The sequence below is a fragment of the Mycteria americana genome, chromosome 3 (assembly GCF_035582795.1).
Source record: "Mycteria americana isolate JAX WOST 10 ecotype Jacksonville Zoo and Gardens chromosome 3, USCA_MyAme_1.0, whole genome shotgun sequence".
NCBI classification, from domain to species: domain Eukaryota; kingdom Metazoa; phylum Chordata; class Aves; order Ciconiiformes; family Ciconiidae; genus Mycteria; species Mycteria americana.
Genome location: NC_134367.1, coordinates 71121192 through 71146558, shown reverse-complemented (window position 1 = coordinate 71146558; position 25367 = coordinate 71121192). Strand labels below are relative to the sequence as shown.

Sequence of the window (25367 nt, the reverse complement as noted above, 5' to 3'; positions counted from 1 at the left end):
AGCGCCCTATTTTCTTCTGTTAATTTGGAGACATGGAAGGGCCTGATGTGGATTTCTAAAGTAACCTCCCATTATTCAAAACGAGAGTCAGTGCTCGTAGCACAGGTGAGCCTCCTCATGCTGCCATGACTTTAATAATGATAAAAGCAAAAAGACAGGGAGTTCAGCTGTTGAGCCCCACTCTGCAGGGTGCCAGCTGAGCCCACCCCTCCCTTCATTAGCTGAGTGAACTGGCACAAGCCAACTCAAAGCCAGCTCAGCTGCATATTTCTTCTGCAAAGTCTCCTGCGATTGCACGCAGCCATATTCTGGCTTCAGAAGAGACAAAGTCACACAAGCAGAACTGGGTTCATGGGGTCTAACTCTGTGTCCTGGTTTCGGCTGGGATAGAGTTAATTTTCTTCCCAGTAGCTAATACAGTGCTGTCTTTTGGATTTTAGTATGAGAATAATATTGATAGCACACTGATGTTTTAGTTGTTGCTCAGTAATGTTTACACTGGTCAAGGACGTTTCAGCTTCCCATGCTTTGGTGGGCACACAAGAAGCTGGGAGGGGGCACAGCCGGGACAGCTGACCCAAACTGGCCAAAGGGCTATTCCATACCATATGATGCCATGCTCAGTATAGAAACTGGGGGGAGTTGGCCAAGGGGGAAGCGATTGCTGCTCGGGGACGGGCTGGGCATCAGTCAGCGGGTGGTGAGTGGTTGTATAATTTGGGTTTTTTTCCTAGGTTTTGTTCCTCTCTTGCTCTCTTGTTGTTTTCCTTCTCGTTGCAATTTATTATTTTGTTGTTGTTGATCCAATTATTAAATTATTCTTATCTCAACCCACGAGTTTTCTTACTTTTGCTCTTCCAATTCTCTCCCCCATCCCACCGGGGGGGGAGGATGAGCGAGCGGCTGCGTGGTGCTTAATTGCCAACTGGGGCTAAACCACAACACTCTGCAATGGACAATGTCAACTCCAGGATGCAGCACCTCTTGTCAGAGGGGACACTTAAGCAGGAAATCTCTTCAACTTTCCTCTTCCCTTACACAGAGCCTCCTGAAAGTATATAGGGAATTGGCTGATGTAGTTCACAAGCCATTCTCCATGATATTTGGAAGGTCATGGCAGTCAGGTGAAGTCCCTGGTGACTGGAAGAAGGGAAACATTGCACCCACTTTTAAAAAGGGTAGAAAGGATGACCCTGGGAACTACCGACCTGTCAGCCTCACCTCTGTGCCTGGGAAGATCATGGAACAGATCCTCCTAGAAACTATGCTAAGGCACATGGAGGACAGGGAGGAGATTGGAGACAGCCAGCATCGCTTCACCAAGGGCAAGTCCCGCCTGACCAACCCAGTGGCCTTCTATGATGGAGTGACTACATCAGTGGACAAGGGAAGAGCTACGGAAGTCGTCTATCTAGACTTCTGTAAGGCCTTTGACATGGTCCCCCACAACATCCTTCTCTCTAGATTGGGGAGATACGGATTTGATGGGTGGACTGTTCAGTGGATGAGGAATTGGTTGGATGGTCGCATCCAGAGGGTAGCGGTCAACAGCTCAATGTCCAGATGGAGATCAGTGACGAGAGGTGTCCCTCAGGGGTGGGGGGGAGGATCCCCCCCCCGCCCCTCAGACTGGGACCAGTACTGTTTAATATCTTCGTCAATGACATAGACAGTGGGATTGAGTGCACCCTCAGGAATTTTGCAGACACCACCAAACTGAGTGGTGCAGTTGACACGCCTGAGGGACAGGATGCCATCCAGAGGGACCTGGACAAGCTCAAGAAGTGGGCCTGTGTGAACCTCATGAGGTTCCACAAGGCCAAGTGCAAGGTCCTGCACCTGGGTCAGGGCAACCCCCGGTATCAATACAAGCTGGCAGATGAAAGGATCGAGAGCAGCCCTGCAGAGAAGGACTTGGGGGTACTGATGGATGAAAAGCTGGACATGGCCAGCAATGTGCACTCACAGCCCAGAAGGCCAACCGTACCCTGGGCTGCATCAAAAGAAGCGTGGCCAGCAGGTCAAGGGACGTGATTCTGCCCCTCTACTCTGCTCTGGTGAGACCCCACCTGGAGTACTGTATCCAGCTCTGGAGCCCTCAGCACAAGACAGACATGGAGCTGTTGGAGCGGGTCCAGAGGAGGGCCATGAAAATGATCCGAGGGCTGGAGTGCGTCTCCTATGAAGAAAGGCTGAGAGAGTTGGGGTTGGTAAGCCTTCAGGAGAGAAGGCTCTGGGGAGACCTTATTGCAGCCGTTCAGTACTTAAAGGGGGCCTATAAGAAAGACAGGGACAAACTTTTTAGCAGGGCCTGTTGCAATAGCACAAGAGGTAACGGTTTTAAACTAAAAGAGGGTAGATTTAGATTAAATACAAGGAAGACATTTTTTATGATGAAGGTGGTGAAACACTGGAACAGGTTGCCCAGAGAGGTGGTAGATGCCCCATTCCTGGAAACATTCAAGGTCAGGCTGGATGGGGCTCTGAGCAACCTGATCTAGTTGAAGATGTCCCTACTCATTGCAGGGGGGTTGCACTAGATGACCTGTAAAGGTCCACTCCAACCCAAAACATTCTATGATTCTGTATTGCCAGCAGCAATCCACATATGAATCGTCAGTCCTCAAGATCTGCAAGAGTCACCATGTTACTGTTGATTGTCACAGCCTATACTGGTAACTCTATGTCATCCTCTATTTAATCAGTGGAGCAGCACTTCTGGATTTACAGCCCTCTGCAGCAGACAGTTCTCATAACCAAGTTACAAACAGAGGACTGAGTCACTGGGTAGGAGTGATTTAATCAAAATCACATATGTTATCTGTGTCTGGAAATTGAACTTTGGTCCTTCAAATCTACATGCAACATTGTACACCTTAAATTATCTTTTCCACCCATATGCATTTCCTGTGCACAACAAAATTTCAGAGAGGAAATTTATTATTATTCAGAGTATATCAGACTCATTCTTCTGGGGTGAAATCAACCCATTATGTTACACTGCTACTTCTAACTTGCCTGACCACCCAGTCCCATGTCATACATCACTTCTTTTCATGCAGTGTTACCTTTGCTGCCCAAAGAAACACCCAACATCACTTAGGGAGCAGGGCAGGAGGGCCAGACTCAGAGCATGGAATGGCTGTGGAACATAAATAGCAAAAGGGCTGCACTGTTGTCTCCTTTTGTGGTTCTAAAATATCCAAATATATCAAATTTTTTTTCTTATTTTCCACAGCCAATTTTTTTCTACAGGAGAGCTCCTAACAGGAAGGTGGAAGTCCAAGGGTAGCCCTTTCATGGCGACCCCACCTATGAACTACCTCCCAGTGGCTCCATGTGCTCCAGATTCCTTGAGCCTCTGCTGGGCTTCTCTGCCTCTTGCCTGCACCAGACCCAACCCAGTCCCAACTCCTAGCTCAGTGCATTTAAGACAAGATCCACCAGAAACTCTAAAATTCATTCTGACAATGTGAATGTATCAAATACAGCAGTTTTCAGTATATCCACATCTACAGGTGAAGCTTTGTCCTCAGAAAGCAAAGTCGCTTTATTTAGCAGGAAGCAGCTGAGGTCGCCTGAAGACACATAAGCCAGACACCACTCTCCAAGGCTGTGCAAGTTTGGTTTCACTTGAGCCAGTATCTGCGTTCTTTTTGCCAGTCCCCATGTACATTAAAAAGAACAATTATGTAGCCCTTTTTCTTATACAGTCAAACTGTGACTTCCTCTGTCAGAGCTGATCCAGGATTTCTGCCCTCTGCCTCCATCTTTGCCGAAGCACAAAACTGCCCTCTAGAATTGAGATAAAAGTTTAGGGGAATATTTATGGTCTTTGAAGCAGTATTCAGTCTCTGTCTACTTAAGGATAACACTCATGCAATCGAGGGCTGATGAGTCTGCAGTAGTGTTGGGTCTAGAAAGAGACACCAAGTTACATTTAAGGCTATGACAGACAAAAGTGACAATTAGGGCACAGGTAGGACAGGTCTGGAGTGAGCAGAGACTAAGAAGCAAATGTCAGCACATGGCCTAACCCTAGCCCAAACGTTAGTTGTCACCCTAATCTGAGAATGACACTCACCCCCAAATCAAAATTAAAAGAAAGGCAGCAGCCTTTGCTAACCCTAAAATATCCTCTGAGCTTTTTCTGATACCTGGAAAATAATCTACCTTCAGCTCTCACTATGCCAAACTGAATGCAACCCTAGAGACAAGTTTCTGTCTACTCCTGGATCTCCTCTCTTAAATCGATCCCATTTGTTCATGAAGGACCTAGTAATAGAGATCCTAAATTATTTCTGCCCTGAACCCTGACACAGTCTAAGCCTAAATTCAGTCATGAGCATCCCCTTGGCACACACCAGGGCCACAGCTAGAAACAAAGCAAGGACAGGGGTATGATGCAGTGCTCACTTACTTGCCTCTGTGACCTCTCCCACACCCAATATTAACTCACACTTTCTCTGACACAAGAGCTAATCTTAACTTTAGACTAATCTCTATCAGCAAGAGCAATTGGACCAACACTGAAATATGAAGTTTGAGACACAACTGCAGTCCAAGGGCTTCCACAGGACGAGACCAATAAAGCAGGCACTTCAGCCACTGCTGTCCTGCACCCTACTGCAGATATTCTCAGGCAGAAATGAAAATGCAGAACTAGACCAGGTGTTCTAAGCTGGGCCCGGATCCACAAATCAGCATCGTGTCAGAGAACGGCTAGCATGTGTGCTAAGGTCCAGAGGAAAGGCCTGGCCATGCCATCTCTCATTCCTCTGGCCCAGCACCTGAGCCTGCCTGGGGTATGGCCCGACCAGGTTGCCCTGCAATCGCTCAGAGCAGCCGTGCTCCCAAACCAGCCAACGCCTTCCTGCAGCTGGACTTTGTTCCCAGGGGTTACTTTGCACTCGGATTTTTGCATGAACGGTGCTGTCACACAGACTCTGCCTTCCTCATTCCTCTCTTTCCTCATGGGACTGGTTTCCTTCCTTTGTTTAATGAGTGAGGTTCCCACATCCCCTCTTCAAGACATATACATCATTTGTGTCACTGTCTCCAAAGTGCTGAGCTTTTTTTGCTTCCTCAGTCCTGAGACTCTCACCTGCTTCTTCCAACCAGTATCAGCACCATAATTCATCCTTTTTTTTTGTGTTAGAAAACACAGTTCAGAAACAGCACATAAGACGCAGCCACCCGAATTGCCTCAACTTGTCATCAGCAAGATGAGCAGAATAAATTATTCCACATAAAACAAACGATGCTCATGATGAAATATAACATCAAGCTGGAAAGGTGATGGGTGTGTTTTACAGCAGTATGAAATCTTATTAGGGGCTCCTCCTGGCATTTGTAGAGCGAAATTTTCAAATTACACAGGAAAGGACACCACCACCAGAGTCACCTTCGTTGCTGCTGTAATATATGAACTTAAGTGCTAGCCAAGGTGAACTGAATTTACTGTCTGTAATAAAAATAAGATTTAAGAAAATGCACCTTAGAAACATACCTTCTACTTCAGCAACAGGGCCGCAAGAGCACAGATAGGCACTTAGATTACCAGGAGATGGTTGCCATTGCAAGGGCTGAGGACATTGGAGATGCCTCCAAATTTTCAGCTGTCTTCCTGTGCCACATGGTGACGGTGGCTTTTAGGTTTTACCAGACTTGCATGGATGTTTCATGAGGGACAGAAACATGCCACAGTCCTTAACACCAGCGTGAGAGCATTTTCCACAAAACAACCTCCAACCTCTCAACCCTCGTCTTTTAGGGTGGGCTGCAAAACAGCTTTAACAAGTTACTGGCGGAGATTCATGGATGCTAAATAAGCAGATACGAGAAGTCATCCCCTCTGCGACATCAGTTGTATGGCAGACTGTGGGTTTCCACTGATCTCATGCCCCTCATTTTCCCGCAGGCAATAATTACCCCTTTTCCCCCCAAGATTTACCACCTCTCCTTTCCTAGCGCCTGCCTTGGCCCCTCAGGCGTTAACTTGCTTTTCCTCACAGAGCATCTTTATCCTCAGACTGGACTTGGTTTCCGTTTACTGCTTCTGTTTCAGGTCTGGAGAGGGCCGGTGTGCCAGGCAGCCTCTCCATTTTTCCACCTGCAGCAAATGCTGTCCCCCCCTGTAAAACTTGCTCAGGCGTAGACTGAGACCATCACGCCTACAGCAGTAACGCTATTACTTCCCCTCTTACACACAAGCCTGTCATTTTCTCCCTTGCTTGCTATCGCTCTAACAGCCAGCAGGTTGTGCTAAGGGATCAGTTTTCCCCATCAGAAAAGCTTGCTGAGACCCGCTTGCACGAAGCTGTGTTTTCCCACCGGCAATACAAGGAGAACCTGTGTGTCTGCCCGAGGCTGACACCGCTCTGCCCAGACGTGGGAAGAGGAGAGATACGCGTTTCCCCATCAAAATAACAGAGCAGTTTGTCTATCCCATGTACTACCAAGGCTTCTGTCAGGCAATTTTGAACATCCCCTGGCGACAACTAGGTCATTTCTTGAGCACAGGAAGATAATACAGGAACTTTCCCCCTGACAGCAGGTACTTTCTTCCAGCAATAAGAAAGAGCCCATGATACTATCAGAAGAATGATGACTGAGCCTTTCCAAAATGTGAAGTGATGAAATAGGGTCAGATGCCAGGAAAGACGCCTTTGCCCTCCGTGTTCCCAGTCAACATACTGACCCCAAGCTCACAGGGACCATCTGGAAGCCCGGTGAAGCCCAGCGGTTTTTTTTAAGCAGACAAAAAACAAATGTCCAAATCACGATGAGCAACTCATTTCTATTCTTATAAAACTTTGGAGCCGGTTGTGTTTTGTACTACCACAGGAGGGTGTAAATCAAAAGCCAGAGGAAAACAAGAGGTGGTCTAAGGCAGCAAGGTGCGGTTTCATAGCTAGCGTAAACAGGGGCACGTATGGTGCTCCAGCCCCAGCCGCTGCCTCTCTCATGCCTGCACCAGCATCCCTGCAGCAAGCATGCCAGGAAGGATGCTAAGGAAACATAGCATTGTTTTGTGTAGAGTTTGGCTTTCAGGCCCAGAAACAAAATGTTCGGCCATGCCTGAGTCACAGAAAGCAAGAGCACAGGCTGAGATCACAGTAAACCCCGCATGAAAACTGTTCCCTCACGTTGTCTTCACAACCATGTGTTGCAGGGGGAAAAAAGGGAAATCACCACTTGCTGAAAGTGGAGCTATAGCTTTGCAGGAAGCTGAGTCAAGCTAATGCACTGCTCCTCGAAGGAAGAGGTCCCCTCTTCCCTCCCGCTTCTGCAGCTCTTCTTCCTTCTGCTTCTGCCTACACAATCCAGCTGCCTCCCTTGTGAGGGCTCTGGCAGGCACTGAACCTCTCCATAAGCCAATTTTATTCACCACCGCAGCAGATGACTATCCAGCTTGCTGTGTCTGTTCCTTGCTGCCTGACTCGGTTGGTCTCACCGAGGTGCCAAATGATGAGCAGATTAGCCTGAGGCAAGCAGTGGGAGCATGTAGGAGGTTGGAGGAACAGAGGAGGACAGGGACATTCTTCCTTCAGGGCAGCTGAGCCCTTAGACAAGCTCATTTCTTAGGAAGCACACCTTCACTGTGCTGCTATCTGGCTGGCCTGTCCAGCTAAACTGAAACTCTTTTGACAAAGATCCCAATCCTCTTTTAATTGAAACAGACAGCTCTGTGAGCTAGAAAAAAATCCAGCAACGTCCCACACCTGTCAGAAGAGACCATCCTTCCTTAAGGGTGGCTACGGCAACCAATTAAAGAGAACTAACTAATTTAACAGCAGTTTCAAAAATTACATTGCCAACTAGTAGAAGACATTCCTCAGTCAAACTATTCATTGACTCTTCCCGGTTCCAGATTATTCAACTTAATAGTAATATTAGCCCTTAATTAATATTAATATTAATATTAATATTTAATAATAATATTAAATTATTAAATTATTTTATTACATTAAATTATTAAATTATTAAATATTTAATAATATTTAATAATAATTAATATTAATAATATTAATACTTAATAGTAATATTAGTAATAATAGAGGGGCAATTGCTTGTTTAAAGAACCAGCAAATCCTTATTTTATTATATAGCAGTAAACTGAAAAATCCGCAGTGAAAAGTAAAAAAAAGGCTGAGCAAAATATTCTCTCATTTCAGTGTTTAATTGACAAGTGCAAACATAAGGCTCTCATTCTGCAAGATGTGTGTATCGTTCCATTAAAATCAAGTCACATGTGTGGGCAACAAGCAGTAAAAAGGCAGTGCTGAGTGCAAACATTGTGCTTTGAGTTTGAAACTACTGAAAAAAAAATAGACTTAGATAAAATACCAAATTGGGATTCCATATACCTTCATGGTGCTGCAGGCCCTGCCCCCGCCTAACAGATATCCCTGCAAATACTCCTCTATGCATGGCTTTCCCTGTCTACAGACAGGGTAATGGAATAGACACCCCCATTCCTCCTTTAGACCAGTCTTCAGCAGTGAGAGCTTTGCACAAGAGCACTACTATTAGTATGCACATATGGCATTTCACCAAGTGAGTTATTTTGCGAAACATTCATAAATAAAGGGGCTTACCTGAATCTTTGCTAGACTAGTGCTAGTTTCTCTTCACATGAGAGTGGGAGACATGTTTTCACATCCTCTTTTCTTTATTTTTGGGTGGGAGAAGGTAAAACTGCCATAAGCAATTTCAAGAGTCAGAATAATTTAAGTAGGTCCTAAGGCACCTAGGACACAAGGGAGTGTTAGAGTTCACATGGTTCCTAAGCTATGGTATGATGATGTAAACTATTTGCCCTATGGAAATGCCATACACCTACATCCTCAAAATGGGCGTCATGTGGGCCAGATGGGGTACATAAGCCTCAGACACTGTGGCAGCTACAACAGTTTCCCAAAGAAATGGATTTTCTGCATTAAAGGCTGAGTCATCTGAAGTCAATCATTTCAAGGTAATACATCAAGGTTGATGAACTATCAATGAATTACACGCATATTTCTTTTTTAACTTTCTGCCAGCTTATAGACCACTCCCTTTGGATTTTTACCAGGAGGAAATAAATTAGAAAAAAATATTTATTTTTCCAGAGCAGACAGGTCTTGGAACTTCTCCTATAGCAAATTTCAAGGAATGTAGTACTCTCCTCAGCACCTGGCAATCTTTTTTCAGTGTTGAAATGCCTAGCTTTTGGCAGGCTTAGCTCACACTACCCTTATGCACAGAGACAAGAATTTCAGCCTGATCTTAGCTCAGAGCTTCTCTGTTCTGTTTTCTCTTTTCAGTTCAATTTTTGTTTTAGTTAATAATGAAGCCAGTTCTTAAAAATACAAGAATGTGGCAGCTTGAAGCAGACCAAAATGGGATAAATCTTCAAGCCGTCAAGGAAATGCTGACTGACATCTTAAAATGTCTGCTGCTTTGAAACACCCCACACAAAACAGGAAATACCACTTTGGCTCTACTACTACAAAAAAACCACTTTGTCTTCCTGTTAACAGAAAGACGTATCTCATATAAATGAAGTAAGCTCAGGCCCTCATTGCAATTGGTCACTTTTGTACCACCAAACACGCAAAACAACAAATAAAGCCCAAACCCCAAACTTCCACCACAGTACATGGAGTTCCGCACATAGAAGTATGCTTACATAGACTCCCTTGCTACTTTAAGAGTTAAAAAATACAAGTTTTTATATTAAGTCTGTAATAGACATGTAAGTTTACAGGCTCACACAATAGATGCAGCATGCCCATAATTTTTCCTAGTTAGAAATAATTTTAAATTTTGAAATTCTACATAGTTTTAAATCAAATACCACCTCTTTTCTTCCCCTCCCTCCTTGGCTTTCTGTCCTGGTTTCAGCTGGGATAGAGTTAATTTTCTTCCTAGTAGCTAATACAGTGCTGTCTTTTGGATTTAGTATGAGAATAATGTTGATAACACAGGGATGTTTTAGTTGTTGCTCAGTAATGTTTACCCTAGTCAAGGACTTTTCAGCTTCCCGTGCTCTGCCGGGTGCACAAGAAGCTGGGAGGGGGCACAGCCAAACTGGCCAAAGGGCTATTCCATACCATATGATGCCATGCTCAGCATATAAAGCTGGGGGGAGTTGGCCAGGGGGGAGCGATCGCTGCTCGGGGACAGGCTGGGCATTGGTCAGTGGGTAGTGAGCAATTGCATTGTGCATCACTTGTTTTGTACATTCTTTTATCATTATTATTATTATTATTATTTTATCTTCCTCTGCTGTCCTATTAAACTGTCTTTATCTCAACCCATGGATTTTACTTTTTTTTTCCGATTCTCTCCCCCATCCTACCGGGGGGGCGGGAGGGTGAGCGAGCAGCTGTGTGGTGGTTAGTTGCTGACTGGGTTTAAACCATGACACTGTCCCAAAACAGCCTTTTCTGTCAGTATAAAGGTTTCCTCCAAAAAGAAAGTTTGCAAAAAAAGGGTTGTAGCACATTATTTATTCCTCTTTATTCCTGTTTTAGGTGAAACCCAGTATTGAGTAAATAATTAGAACTAGATGCAGAAACGATTCACAGTCCCCACATGAAACATCTCCCATCTTAGGGAAGGAAATGTGATCCCACCTCATTCTGGTAACTCGTGAGATCTACACCACCAAAACAGAGAGATTTGATTTCCAGAAAAGCCACCAGAGACAGGCTGCAGAAACAGCTGAAGTTAGATATTGTCGTTAGTTACTCCAAAATCTGCATAGCTGGACTTACTGCACCAACACCAAAAGGCTTTACTGACAAAGGAATAATTGTGCATGTGCACGTGTCTACACACACACACTTTCTCCTGAAAAAGTACATAAAACAAGTCCCAGGAGGCAGATGGTTAAAGACTTTTGGACATTCACTAGGGATGCACAGTTTCCCTATGCTATGAGTCAATAGTGCAGGCCTTCCAAACTCAGACCAACAGATACCGTTTACCCTGCGTATCACTGAGCAGAGCACAGAGTTGTCCAGGTTTCTCCTGCCGAGGTGGCTCCCCGCTGCATCCACTAGTTGTAGCTGTCGGCTTGTGCACACTTCTTTCTCCGACTGTGGCTTTCAGGTTGCTGCACAGCCCCTTGTGATGAATCCAGCACCGAGCCGAAACCGTCACATTAATTAGCAATGCTGGAAAATGGATCCTGTTTTACTACAATTTTCATTTCACATTTCCCACAGTTTCCATTTGTTTCGGGTCTACATAGAAGCTGAAGAGAATGGAGATAGACTCCCAGCACTGCACTTGCATAAAACTCATACATTTGTTTGCTTGGGGACACAGAAATTTGTTAAAATAACAACTGCATTAAAGTAACCCCATTCAAGAATTTTCTGTTCTTTTCAAAGAGGGTGATACAGCCCATCCTCAGCAGGTTTTCAAAAACTCAGTAGTTCAACAGTAAGTATCTACTGACCATCTGAAAGAGAGTAATTTAAAAGCTATTTTAGGCTATCTAATCTCATCAAAACCAATAGCAGAGTTTGGGCTGTTCGAGGACATTTGTCTGTCTCTGTATTTGGGAAACCTGTTTTGTATATGCTTATACAAGCGTAGCGTGCAAAGAGCCAACACAGCGTGTGCAGGCCACATAGTGCAAATCTACTTCAGCAAACAGAGTTGACTAGGACTTTGCTCAGAACTGCAAGGCACTGACTAGTCTGGCTTGGTTTGACAGGCCACTTAAGCTCGTGCTTGTTTTTAAGATCTAAGTGAAGATGCGTTTGAAGAAAAATGGTGTTTACATGCTTTGTTTCATGAGAAACTGAATGGTCTGCACCTGCAAGAGAAAATCTGAAGTGTACATTCAATTTGCCTCCATTATTTATCAATTATTTAGCGCCAAGTAGTTAAAATTGAGATGGATCAAGCAGATTAATCCCTACGCTCCTAACTTTCGGTGTGTGCTCAGTGGTGAACTGATATCATGTCAAATTCAGGGGCTATCCCTCTCCCACCTATGCATCTGCTTTGAAGAATTTCATTCAGGATCGGGACACTCACGGATGTCCACTGTCCAGAGGGTCTTCTGGGAATGGCAAAAGATAAAAAACCTTAAAATGGGCTCAATTTTTAGGAAGCGATTACTCTAAACCAAATTGCAACAGGTATTGAGCTTGCTTAATTTCTATCAACTTCTAGTTAGAATTAGTGAAGTGATGAAATCGCCGCTCATATGACAATTTCCTGAAAACAATTTTTAACCAACCTGGGTTTTGTGTCTGCTTCCCTGTTTAGTCATTGGCACCCACTTGCAGGTCTCAGCTAACGTTTGTTCCCCACCAGCAGACGAGCCCCAATTATTAAGTCCTGACCCAATATCAGCCCTTACCCTCACACTCCTAAACCGTTTTATACCTGAGGCAGTGATGCTCTCCCAAGCATAGCCCTGCTTCTGCATTCAACCAGCCCCCATTTCCCCTGACCCTCTCCCATTAAAGCCTGTATCAAAGGAGCCTACATTCTTCCTTCTGTTTCCCCTTTCTTATAGCTTACCACCTGCTCCTCAGTTCTCACACTCGGCGCAGGCTTAACTGCCATTTTTTGATGCATTGGGACACAATTCCATGTCTCTATTTTAAAAGGAAAGCTGCTGAGTGTTAAAAATGCAATATGAACAGTCAGACTCAGCACTACACGGGTGGAAAAGATTTCACATGTTCCCACTAACACTATTAATTTTTGTTTTCTCAGTCAAACTATGATAAAACATACAATGTATAAAGACAGGTGAATATGGCTGCATCTGTATAGTGTATTTTGCTTTAAAAGATAAACTGTGTTGAAAACTAATGACAAAGAATATCTTCATGAAGTAGCCAACAGAAGTGCAGATTGCCACAGTTCCTGCAGTGGCATTAATTTGAAAACGGTGGGCTAATTCTTGCTTTTCAAAATTCAGCCCTCTGCAAAGTTCCTCATACTTATACACATGCAGAAGATGGGAAGGCAAAAAACCCAAACCTTTTACTGTGGACAATGAAGCCAAAAAGTTATGATCCTGCAGCAAAACCTCTTAACATACTTATTTTTGTTTGCCCAAAGGGAAATCCTGAAACTTTCTAGAAAACTTATTTTCCTGCCCTAAGTTGTACAGATTTTCTTCATCTAAAACTCAAAGCTAGAAAGACAGAAGAAAACGTGACAGCAGGTGTCCCAGGGTAGTTTCAGTTGTAGAGCCATTACTGTGATTCATAATGGAACAAAAAACAGAGAGGCGTTTCAAGTCAAGCTGTAAGCATTCTCATCTGGGTGGGTCTGGTCCATGTGTGCCTATCTACATTAGGAAAATCAGCATATATAAATATATAAATAAAACATATATACAGTACATAGTCACATTTATATAAGCCATAAAATGACATATATTTACAAAAATATTTGCAGCTATGTTTTACACTTCCAGGTCCACATCAGGAATTTAATTATTTAGCTTCTGCCTTGTGAACTTGATCACTTTCCTAAGTAGGAATCTGGGATGAACTTGTACCTTATATATTCACAATTGTCAAAAATAAGAAAGAAGAAAACAATCTTCCAAGGAATTCTGCCAAGTCCATAAGAAAAGTTGAAACTTGTTGAAACATTAGCTGCCTCACTGAAGAGTAAATTACATGTTAGCGAACATTGATAGACCTTCTCTTCTTCATGTAGAAAGACAGTACCTTGGTCTAGTCCATAAATAAATTTGAAAGTCATAAAACATCAGGCAGAGCACAAACTGGGTGCCTGACAGTTGTCTGTAGTATAAACTCATGCATAACTACTATTCTATTTGTCTCAGTTTAAACTGGTAGAGCGGTGAAAGTAGAGATGAAAATGCATACATCAGGTTACCTTACAGGGTAAAAAGGCAGAGAATAGACTACATCCTGTTGGCAATGTTGTAGCTTCCTTTAACAGTAAGTTACATGGTTAAAACAACCCCAAGGATCTCACATTTATACAGTTCATATCATACAGTTCTGTGACTTCCAGGAGTTGGACATATTTAATTTACTTCTCCCAAGATGGAAAAACATTTCTTTGCTGCTTCATAAAATAGTCTTTTAAGGTATGCAGCCCAGGTTCAGGCATGCTTTTTTAATTTGGGGGATTCATCCTTTTGACATGAAATAAGTTTCGCAAGAGGAATTAAAGCTTTGCAGAAGGGGTTGTTTTCCTTTCGAAGAACACTTGGAAAAAACAAACCTCAAAATGCAGCAGTTTAAAGTGCCTGTACGTGAAGACCCGTGGGGAAAAATCTTGCCATGAACCATCGAACCATGGCCTCAGATAGCACTTTCAGCGATAGGCTGTGGAGTCATCTCTTGCTCCTCACTGTTCTCTGTGGACATGTCCTGGACCTCCTGCTGCTGATAGATATCTTGGACCAGCATGATGTTTGTGTTCCTCCACTCTCTGTACTTCATTGCCGTCAACTTTGGGTCCTCTAGCAACTGGTTAATTGTGGCCAGGTCATGTTCCTTACACTAGGAAGAGAACAAGTGGTTATTTCCCACAGAAACTGTCAAGCTCATTGTCCGTAACAAAGGCACTCTGGGAACATTAGAGAACCCTGTCACAAGGAGACGGCCAATTATCCATTCTCCTGGCAACTTGTTCCCATTTTCAGAACGCAGATCATCAAAGTTAAGCCCGCAGCAGGAATTCGTCCCACTTGAAGGCAGTATTATGATTTCATGTAGGTTTTTTTATTTTATAGGATTCTTAGCAAAACTTCATGAGAGAGGATTCATGTGAAAATTAGACATTGTTATGCTGTCTCACAAGAAGTTAGTACTTGCATGAAACTAGACACAACAGCATTTATTTCTGTAGTTGACACCAATTCCAACTTTCTCAAAAAATGCTTATTCCCTGGCCACATTATAAATGTCTCTTCTCTGGGAGCTAGACAGAAAATAATTTTGGATATAATCCGTGCACTGGCAGTAGAGTTTATGGGTGGCTAGAGCACATGTGGCTTGCTAATATATCTACTGCCAGCTACTACTAACAAATCTGGTCTCTACTTTTAGACAAGAGCAGCTCAGACCGTATATTGGAGGCACCCTGGTTCAGTCGTAAGACATGAACAGTCACTGATATAGGGAGACTGAGATCCTTTATGTCACAGAATCACAGAATGGTTGAGGTTGGAAGGGACCTCTGGAGGTCATCTGGTCCAACCCCCTTCCTCAAGCAGGGACACCTAGAGCAGGCTGCCCTGGACCATGTCCAGATGGCTTCTGAATATCTCCAAGGAGAGAGACTCCGCAGACTCTCTGAGCAACCTGTGCCAGTGCTCAGTCACCCTCACAATAAGAAAGTGTTTCTTGATGTTCAGAGGGAACCTCCTGTGTTTCAGTTTGTGCCCGTTGCCTCTGGTCTTGTCACTGGGCACCAATGAAAAGAGCCTGGCTCTGTCTTCTTCACACCCTCCTTTCAGGTATTTATATTCATTAATGTCCTCACATTTTCTGACACAATGAACCACTTTTTGCTTTTCCAGCCCTTATTGCCTCTCCATGCAGTGGATCACAGGATGGAGAAGCCCTAGTTAGCAGCTACAATTAATGGAGGCACCATGCTGCACTAACAAACCTTTATTGCTTTTGCCTAGCTCCATCCCCGCAGTCTGTGTGTGAAAGCAATGGAATAGTTCTCACCATCTTCTCCTGCTGCCACCAGTTTCATCACGCCTGAGGACACTCTGTGCTAGTGGCTGCCTTGAAACCACCTTGAAAACGCTCCCGCGCATTTACGACACTTCCTGATAGTAGCAGTAGTATGCCTTCACATCCATATCCCACTGCTACTCTGATGAACTCCTCTAATCCCTGTGATGCCTGAGCCGCTTTTGAAACACAAAAACTTGTTCAACTGTTGGTTTACACAGGTCCTACCCTGAAGACCTGCTGCCAGCCCTTGTAAGAGGGCTTCTGGCATCAATGCAGAGATATGCGCAGTTAGCCTAAGAGAAGAAGAGACAGGGAGGTAGAAGGGAGAGAAAAGTATTTCCAGTGGACAAAATTGGTGGCAAAAAGCCATGCCGTGGAATTTTTCTGTAGCACTAAATCTGTTTCCCACATTCATTAAGCCTGTGATGCATTTGCACGCAGCTTCCCTCTCTTCCAAACTATCCAAAGCATGTTATGTTAATGATATATTGTGGCAGCAACATTAATCTGTTGTTAAAGATGTGGAGTCAAATGTCCAAAATTAATATTGCACTGAATCTTGCATAAATCACTTGTCTCAAACTAATAGGCTTTTAATTAAAGCAGAGTAAATATGGATCAGATGCAAAACTTTTCTGATTTTGAAATATCCAATCGATTGTTTCCAATTATCTCATGTCTCATGTTATATGTTAAGAAAATTAACTTTAAAAGCACATAATCCCACGATGCAAAGAATATGGCACTTTCCCACTGCAGGCATTTGCCTTTCAGACAGGCTAACTTAAACACTGCTGTGTATAGAGCTCTGTTTGTGTCTGTGAGAAAATGTCTGTGCTATATTTGTCTTGTCAATACTCCAATTTCTTAGTTTGAAGAAAGCAAAAAAAGATCAACACATTTTACACATTATGAAAACTCCAAAAATTATTTTTCCATATTAAATACAAGTGTTAGACAAGCCTAAGGTTATAAACACTGCTAATCACAACTTATACTATACTCACGTGCTGAATCAATGCAAAATTGTCCTCCTTGCTCATGTCTGGCAGTAAGGCTTCTAGGCTTCCATTCAGCTCCATACTAATGAAGCTGATTGTCCTACAAGATACAACTCCACTCCGTACTAACTGGTTCTTAGATTTATTAGAGAGGCTCCTGTCGGGAAAAACTTTGCAGTTTGTTTCTATATTTAGTTTCCTGTCGTATAAAATAGGCATACTTTTTAAACTAACTTTCTGTTATATCATGGGCTCACTTGATTGCTGATGCAGATGAATACTGCTGTAGTCAGTACCATGTCACTGAAGACTCTTTGATACTGAGGAGAGACTTCACCAGGTCTCATACGGAGCCTGGAAGCCCTACAACAGGCAGAATGCCTATATTCCCACTTGTCTTTTCAACTGTATCTTCAGGAAGTTTAACACAGGCCGGGGTGCCAAAGCCAAGCCTCCCATCGCAACTAATAATCAAATCAACGATTGTGCTGATAGGAGAAGTTTTTCATGCATTTCTCCAGTGTATAATGCCTGAAGCCAAATACATGGACTTGAAACAAGATACTCAATTCCTGCTTCTAATGCACACGAAAAGGAACAAGTGAAGCCGCAGGTTTGCATTTATTCTTTCTTCTCCTTACAATTTAAATGGCTAAGCTTTCTCTTTCCCTCAGTACAATTCAGAAGCAGGCTTTGAAATCCCTTTGAAATTTGATGCTGGCGAGTAAACAGCCTCATAAATCCCCATATTCCAGACAGATTTACTGGCCCTTTCATGGAACGTCCCCTGAACCCCTCCACCCCTCCAGTTCATGATATGTTTCCAACATAAAAGCAGGATGCTTTTGTTATTAAAAATATTTTAGTTACAGGAGGTCTTTACAATAGCTTTGGCACATCCTGTACATTCTCCAATAATCACATAAGGAAAACTTTTTTTGGCTCAGGGTCATTTTCATGTCCTTTATCATCAACGTACTTTGTCTGCTCTTCCTTTTTTAAGGCTCCCCTGTTTAGTGCATTCAGCCAAGCTTGCAAGTTTTCCAGCTAACTAAGAGATGCTTTCTTTATTAAATTTTCCAAATGGGCTGGAACTTCTGCAAGAAGGGTCCCTTCTGAACTATTGCCTCTGTTTCCAGTTCAATTTTAACAACAAAACATGAATCAGTATTCAGAATGAAGTAGAAAACAATTTCAAAAACTTAACCAAACTCTCTGGGGCTTTAAGTAAATATGTAATTAGGGTTTGGCTGAAGTCTAGGCTTGCTTCTTTTTTCATCCAAACTGTTTCTTTCTCCCAGGCTTTTCCTTGGCTTGCTCTGCGACCTCACCTTTAATGTGCTGTTGAGCATTCGAATTTTGTGGAGTTTCTCATTAATGGAGGGGTTTTTGCTGCGTTTGATAAATGACTTCCTAAGCTCCTTCTTCGTTGACAGCCGACGATCACCAATGGGAGACAGGCTTGCTTGTTCTAATGACTTGTAAAGTCGCTCCATCTCATCATCATCACATTTTTCCTGATCTGCAAAGAAAAGAATAAATTGGGTATGAGAACATGAATATGAAATGTTAAGTTCAGCTATCAGAAAGGCACTTAGCCAAGTCAAAAAGTAACAGTATTAGAGTTAAAACCAAGGGCAATTTTTAGGGTAATTTATAGGGTAATAATGCGTATGAGAAAGACATACTACCAAACTGAAATGTTTTTAAGAATCAGGTTGTGATCTAAACAGATACGAGCATGTATTTCCACTGATAGAGTGCTGATTAATGCTACAAATATATCACAGACTTTGAACAACTCTCAGTAATGCTACATTTGAATGAAAACAACTTTGATAACATCTACACCCATTGACCTTTTCCCTACATGCTGCACAGTGAATTACATTTCTATCTGGCGAGTCACAGGTCAAATTCTGTTTGGTGTACCAATTAATCACCAGGTTTTGGTAATTATTGAAACCAGAGTTTAAAAAAACTGAGCAATGAAATGAAACGTAGGAACATTTCAGGGGCCCCAAAAGAAGGTCCCTAGAAAACAGATTAAAGCAGAAGCTCTTGGGGCACCTGATGTTTAACTCCTGCTTTTCACAGATTGCAGCACAGAATTTGCTTGTGGTGCCTCACAACAAAGCTTTGATTATCTCCACCTTAATTATTCTGATGGCTCCAAAGCTGCAGCACCATCTTCATGACAGAGAGGACATGAAAGGAAAAGATAGCAAACAGCTGAGAACGAAATAGCATAAAATAAGATAAAAATTGAAGCAAAGACATTTTTTCGGAATAAACCAACTTAAAAATGAACAGTCAGAAACTAAAAATGCAGCAGGCATATATAGGAGCATTTTGGCAGAAGGCCGTTTTCAGCAACGGACTGCGCAACCCACTGCTTGTCCCTCAGTCCACAATGCAAGCCTTTCTACTTCAGTGTTTGCTAAAGGAAAATCTTAAAGTTGTTTTGAGGGTGCTAATGAGTCCCTCAAGATCCACTGGGATAACATTCATTTTTATTTCCCTGGGCATGGTGGTGGTGGTGGTTCTTCTCAGCTGCAGTCCTCCATGTGCCAGGTGAACTGGCTGGGCATTTTTTTCTTTTAATTAAATGTTAACCATTGATTTTTCTAAATCATCTTCAGTCAGCAAACATTTTCTGAACAAAAGGAAGAAGTCCCTTTGCTCACTCATGCCGCAGCAAAAAGACTTCTCCAACATGTCAGCACACTTAGGAGGCTGCTCCCTATCTTTTCCATGTTTTAAAAAGTATGGCATCCTCCTACACCCCTGTTCTTTCTAAATATTTAGGTTACAAGAAAGGTTTATGATACGCTACAAATATTTGCCTTCACTGTGTTGCTGGCCTTTTTTTCACTACTTTGTGATTATAAAAAGCCTGCTGTAACTTGACAAGAACTAAATATAACTTCCAACATTGGTACAGTGCTGGGGGAGGAAAAGGAGAACTGTTGTATATTTAACAAGCTGCGGGAAATAGAAAAAAATGTAAGCGTAAGGCATAATACACGGCAGTAGTATTTCCTGAAAACTGTCGGCTCATGCCATGAGGCTCGTAATTATAACTAGCTTCCTGCCTGCTTTCTTGGGCTGAAGCAGCTGTTTGTTTCATTAGCCAGCTCCTGCACAGGACTGGCTCCGCTCTACTGTACACATCATACATCAGGACTGTGCACAGTATCACTTTGAGAGATAAATTGACCTTTATCAGATATCCAAGAAAGTGTATATCAGAGGAAAAAAAATTGCATTGATCCTGTCCAGTGACTTTAAAAAATAGTCAAGCCATGGGCAACACGAGGTCCCTGCTCCAGGTGTTTTTTGAGGGTAACTCATGGCGCTCTTCAGTGTCCTAAAAGGGTTACAAAGCAGCAAGCATGGGAAAACACCCTCTGAACACTCTTCTTCCATGCTAAGTACTCTGATACCTCCATGCACTTGTGGGTGAAGGTAAGGAGGACAGTAACACTCAGCACAGAAAAAGCCAAAGGAGCCAAAGTCAGAAAAGCCCATCAAAAGGCTCCCAGATGATGCACTTGACCAGCAATGTGCACTCAGCTCCTGCATTCTTTCAAGATTGCAACCTTAAACTCCTCTCCTATTGCTTATTCTTCCACCACTCCCACCCCCTAAAGGACTGATCAGGGTCAGGTAATTTCAGAGGGAAAGGAATGTGCCAGATTCTTCAGATCGGGTGGATAAGGGGAGTGACAGTGAAGCAGCTAAATGGGATTTCAGGAAACAGTTGGAAAACAAGGGTAAGTGAAACCTACAGGCGGTGTAGAGCCAGGCGTGAGTCATATAGTACTTTTGTCTCCATCTTTGTTTACACTGATGAGCAGTGAACTTCTCCCACAACAATTAAAAATAACAAAACAGTATCTTAATATTGTGCTTTTGTGTAGAAGCAGATACTGTTGCTATTGACAAAGAGGATGTCTGCCAATAGACCTCTGTCAGTTGAGACCAGACTGTCTGATACCTGTCTGGACTTTTGCCTTCAATGTCCTCAGTTCCCCTGAGCTAAGCTCATAAAGCAAAAGCCCGTGTTTTGCAGGCTTGAAGCTGCCACTGAACACACTAGATTGATGCTGTAAATCTGAAAGGGGGAGAGGAATGGAAGAAGGGGAGAGGCATTATTTCTAGCAGTCAATTAACAAGACCAATAAAATTATCTGTGATAAGAAAACATATTTCTCCTCACTCAAATAATGGTGCATTACGGTATTTCACAAGCCTCTTAATGCCACGTAAGTAAATGAAGAAAGCACTACCTACAGTTTGCTTTCTTGTTTTCCCCACAAAACATCCAATTAAGGTTGGATAATAGAGATAAAGCCACCCGACTCAAGCCTTAAGCACAGGCTGGACTTTTTCTCCAGATTCAAATATTCACAGCACATTTTCCCAGAACTTGGTATTGCTTAATTCCCTTGCACCTGGAGTCAGAGCACTGACCTGCAGATGAGCAAGTCTCTAATAGAAGCAGAGGCATTCACCAGTTCTGTATTGAGGCTTCAGTGACTTGGATTCCTCCTATGAAACCTGGGCTGTCTAAACCATACTACTGAATTGTTACAAAATATTTGCTTTGCATCACAAAGTAAAGATTTATGCTAAAAGCACATAGTACTCAAGCTCAGGCACTGGTGTAAAAATGAACAAATTAAAAAGATTGTCTGTGTCAGCCTCCCAAAGATAAATGTACCAGCCGTACTCTGAGCTTTGTTAACCTCAGGAGGTTTAAAATGATGGATATATTCCACTGGTAAAAATTTTTAATAACATGGACACGTTGGGCCCCACTAGTGCTCCTCTGAATTGAGTCTTTCCAGCCGGGTCACACAGCTAACATCAGGCACATTCAAAATCACTTCAAAATATAATATTGCAAGTTATCTCTTCCACCAGTACTCTTCAAGCTAAGCACTTTCTGTCTCAGGCATGCAAGGTAGGAAACTGAAAAGCTACTACAGCACTTCTTTATCTCATCCTATTTTAAAGATAAAATACATTATTTTTCTCTCAGGACCTACTGAAGCATTAGTGGTAAGGAACAAACGGCAGCAGTGGAAGGATATTACATATTGTGCGCATTTATGAGCATGTACATGCACACAGGGGAACATGTGCATTGTGCACTTTTCCCTTCCCTTGGCAATATTAACTATAAGCAATTCTGTTGAGCGATGCCACGAAGGATCAGTCTTCCTGGGCTCCTACACCATGCCCTTCGCTCACAAGCCTTGCAGCCTGCTGAAGCTTCATAGCACTTCTGGAAAAATTCTGTACTATTGTATAGCTCTTTAAACTTTGTCAGACTCCACAGTGGAAAAGAACAAGTGCTGACCTGAGGAAAAGGGAAGTCCTGCCCTGAGATATTTTAACATTCAAGAGAAAGAGACCTTCTAGGTTGGTAATATTAAAAAATAAAGTAATAATAAAGTAAAATAAAGTAATATTTCAGGCAAGTCAGAACTTCTGACAAATTCTGTTTCAGGAGAAGTGAAGCGCAATTTTGTGGCTTGATGCCACTTGTCTGGAATTTCCCTCTAACTAACAGGAGATATCATAGACAAGAGCAAGCTGCCAGAGGTTCAACACGCCAGCTCTTCACCTCCTGAATTTTCAGCTTCTACGATCCTGTCGGCCAACTTGCCACAAGTGGGAGACATTAAGGTATCCCCACCTTGCAGAAGCAATACAGGAGCCTGCCTGAAATCTCAACTTTAATGCTCTTTAAGCCTACAAAAGTGAAATTATCCAGAACTTTGCGAAAAGCAGCTGTGAAAAATCAAGCTGATTGTTTCCCAGTGGTAAAGATACAGAAATTGACAATGTTTGGCAGAAAGAGCATTTTGCATGGAAAACCACCCCCAACAGAACATCTTACTAACTCTAAGCTGAAATGTAAATACTTGTTCTCCCATACCAGTTCTCCCAACTGAGATCTCACAGCTCTCCAACTGTGCATTAATCCCAGGAAAAAAAATCTGCTTCTTCCTCCTGTCTTTGCTACTCTTATGAGCTTCTTGTGGCTGTGCCAACACCCCTATTTCTGATTCTGCCAAAACCTTTGGTACCAATGGGACAACAAATATACCCAGGCTGGGGAGAGGAGAGGAAAAAATCCTAAACTGCTTTTGCCTTTACCTACCTACCTACACACACCACCCCACATCCAATCATTCTCCGTAGTGGTAGTAAACTTTTCAATGGGAATATGATCACACCTCGAGGAAATCACATTTTCCACAGAGCGACAGAACAGAAAAGACAGGAAATATTTTAATTAGGAGGGCATAGCTTAGGCAACCTCCTCACTGGCAAAAGCAGAACTAAAGGTTGGAGAAAGTGGGAGAAAATAACAGGAAAAGTATGTTACCACCAACAGTTAGATGCTCTTGACTATAATAGTATAGTGGACTCAGCATTGAGGGATGCCATTTTAACAAACTGTGATTGAACTGGAAACAACACAAATAAGTATCTCTTTTTCAGAGAGTTCAGAAAACCGTAACACCATAGCTTTCACAGTGATTTCTAAAGCCTTTTTGATGAGTAGCAAAATAATCATTCAAACACAGTTGTTTCTGTACACAGTTGTTCTCACCATAGGCATACTTCTTGGCTAGTCTCAGCCACAATCTAGCCATTTTCTGTAACTTTTGCAGAAGGGACAAAGGGGCCAGAGCACACCGGAGGATCTGTTCTGGCTATTACTGGCACAGGCAGACTCCAGAGGGGAAGAGGATGTCAGTTCTGAGAAAAGAAGGAATTGACTGCATCCAGCTCCTATTTAACCAACTCCTTCCCACAAAACCGACCCAGATAAAATTCAAGTGGCGCATGAAAAGCTTTCCAGGTTTTTCAAAATATCAGCACACACCAGATCTTTTACCAGCTACTGTGAGCCAAGGTAAAATAAATAAACCAGAAGTGGTACCATAAGAATTCTTTGCCAAGATGCATTAACTTCACATGACCATAAAACACTCAGAAAATGCAAGGAAGAAGGATGTTATTGCTATAGTAGAAGATCCCTAAATAAATACAAACACACATTCCTGTGTTCTTATAGTAACCTCTCAGTTTCTGCAGCTTCCTTTTGTTATCATAGTTTTTGATGATGGTGGTGGTGGCTCGTAGTCAGATACTTTTTGTCCCAGCAGTTGCCAGAAGAAATACAAAGGATGGGGTTTGGCTCCAGAGTGTGTCTAGCCATCCCAGACAGGGCAAGGCCAGCTTCTGGGTATAGAGCACGTAGTCAGATAGTTGTTTGTATTCTCAACCATTTCTTGTTTACCTTTCAGTTTCTTTGTGTCACAGGCAGCTTTGAATCCTTTGTCACTGTGCATGTAGCAAGCTGCAGCATGGAAGTATTAAATATTCCCACAAAGTAAATGAAACCTAATGCTGATCTCCTTTCAAAACAGAAAACTGTTAAGCTCTCCTTTTTTGTACCTTTGTATTACCCTCTGGTATGTAACCTCTCCCCAGTAACTGGCGCTGAGAATTAAGGCTGAGAATGGCCATAACGCCACTCCGAGGGGCGGGAAAGGTCGTTAAAAATATCATATGGTACAGCTCCTTGCACCAGACACTTACAGTTGCTTAGCAGATTTCATTAAATAATTTTCATTGAAAAAATAATCCATGATCATGTAGTTGAATCTGTAGTTTCTCTTACAGAGATTCATCCATTTATCTCTGAGAAGCTTTTCTTCCATTGTTTAACTCATCGCTGAGGTTTCTTCACTATTTTTGTATTTTCACGATAAGCTCTTCCCACAAAGCCACAGCTACTCTTTCTTCCTTCTAGGTACCAACTTTTCCCACATTGGCCTCTGTTTCTAACTTGTGCCAACAAAAGTGCTCTTCGGTTCTTGAAAACTTTCACCTCAGCTCTAGGCTGCTATCAGCTACAACCAAGAATTCCTCATGGGGTTTTACTAAGCAGAATGTGGCCACAAAGCAGAGTGTGTGACAGGTTTTTTCTATCCTCACAAGGAGAAGGAGAGAGCATGGACACACGTGGAGGCTCTGTGGGGAGCGGGTTCAAAGACCACGTAGCTATTCTGATAGCAGCAGGGCTGGCTTTACGCACACAGGACGTGCTTTCAGGACAGATGCAAGACGGACCTGTCTCCTCCTGGACACAGTCTCATTACTCTGAAACATGACGAGCTGTCAGAAATGCACTATTCACAAGCATTGTAAAGCAAATAATACAGACTGCACGGAGTTATGCATTCTTGTTTCACATCAGATAACAAGGGTGTTCTTACTAGTTATTATAAATCATGAGGTTTTGCAGCTAGCTTTTACCCCGCCATTTGAATTCATCTCCCAGTATTTGTGCACAACCTTATCAACTAGCTGGAGGGGGAAATTCTTGGAGGATAAGCCACAGAACCAGAATTGCATCCTTTTTGATAACTTTCATTTGGGACTGAATTGCTATTCTACATTAATCCTTTTTCCCACCTCATTCTCAAACTGAAGTAGCTTAGCTAATCTCCTTGCAAATTATTTATTTTTCCAGTGGCCACTGCAAGGGGGAGGGATGGACAGACAACCCCACACATCAACACTATCCATCCCATCCCCATACTATGCAGACTGATAAAGGAAAGAAAAATGCATGTAT

The 25367-nt window shown here is 42.7% G+C and overlaps 1 protein-coding gene across 2 annotated transcripts in view; it reads right to left on the bottom strand.

Moving 5' to 3' along the window:
- Positions 1-10078: 10078 nt before the first annotated feature.
- Positions 10079-25367, bottom strand: part of IPCEF1 (interaction protein for cytohesin exchange factors 1) — a 47142-nt gene continuing 31853 nt past the window's right edge. For both annotated transcript variants that reach the window (XM_075498957.1, XM_075498958.1), the window contains exons 9-10: positions 18031-18221; positions 10079-14507 (exon numbers count right to left, since the gene is read on the bottom strand). In XM_075498957.1, the coding sequence (XP_075355072.1) occupies positions 14307-14507; positions 18031-18221 (392 nt within the window). In that variant the 3' untranslated portion in view covers positions 10079-14306. The remainder of the gene's footprint in view (positions 14508-18030; positions 18222-25367) is intronic.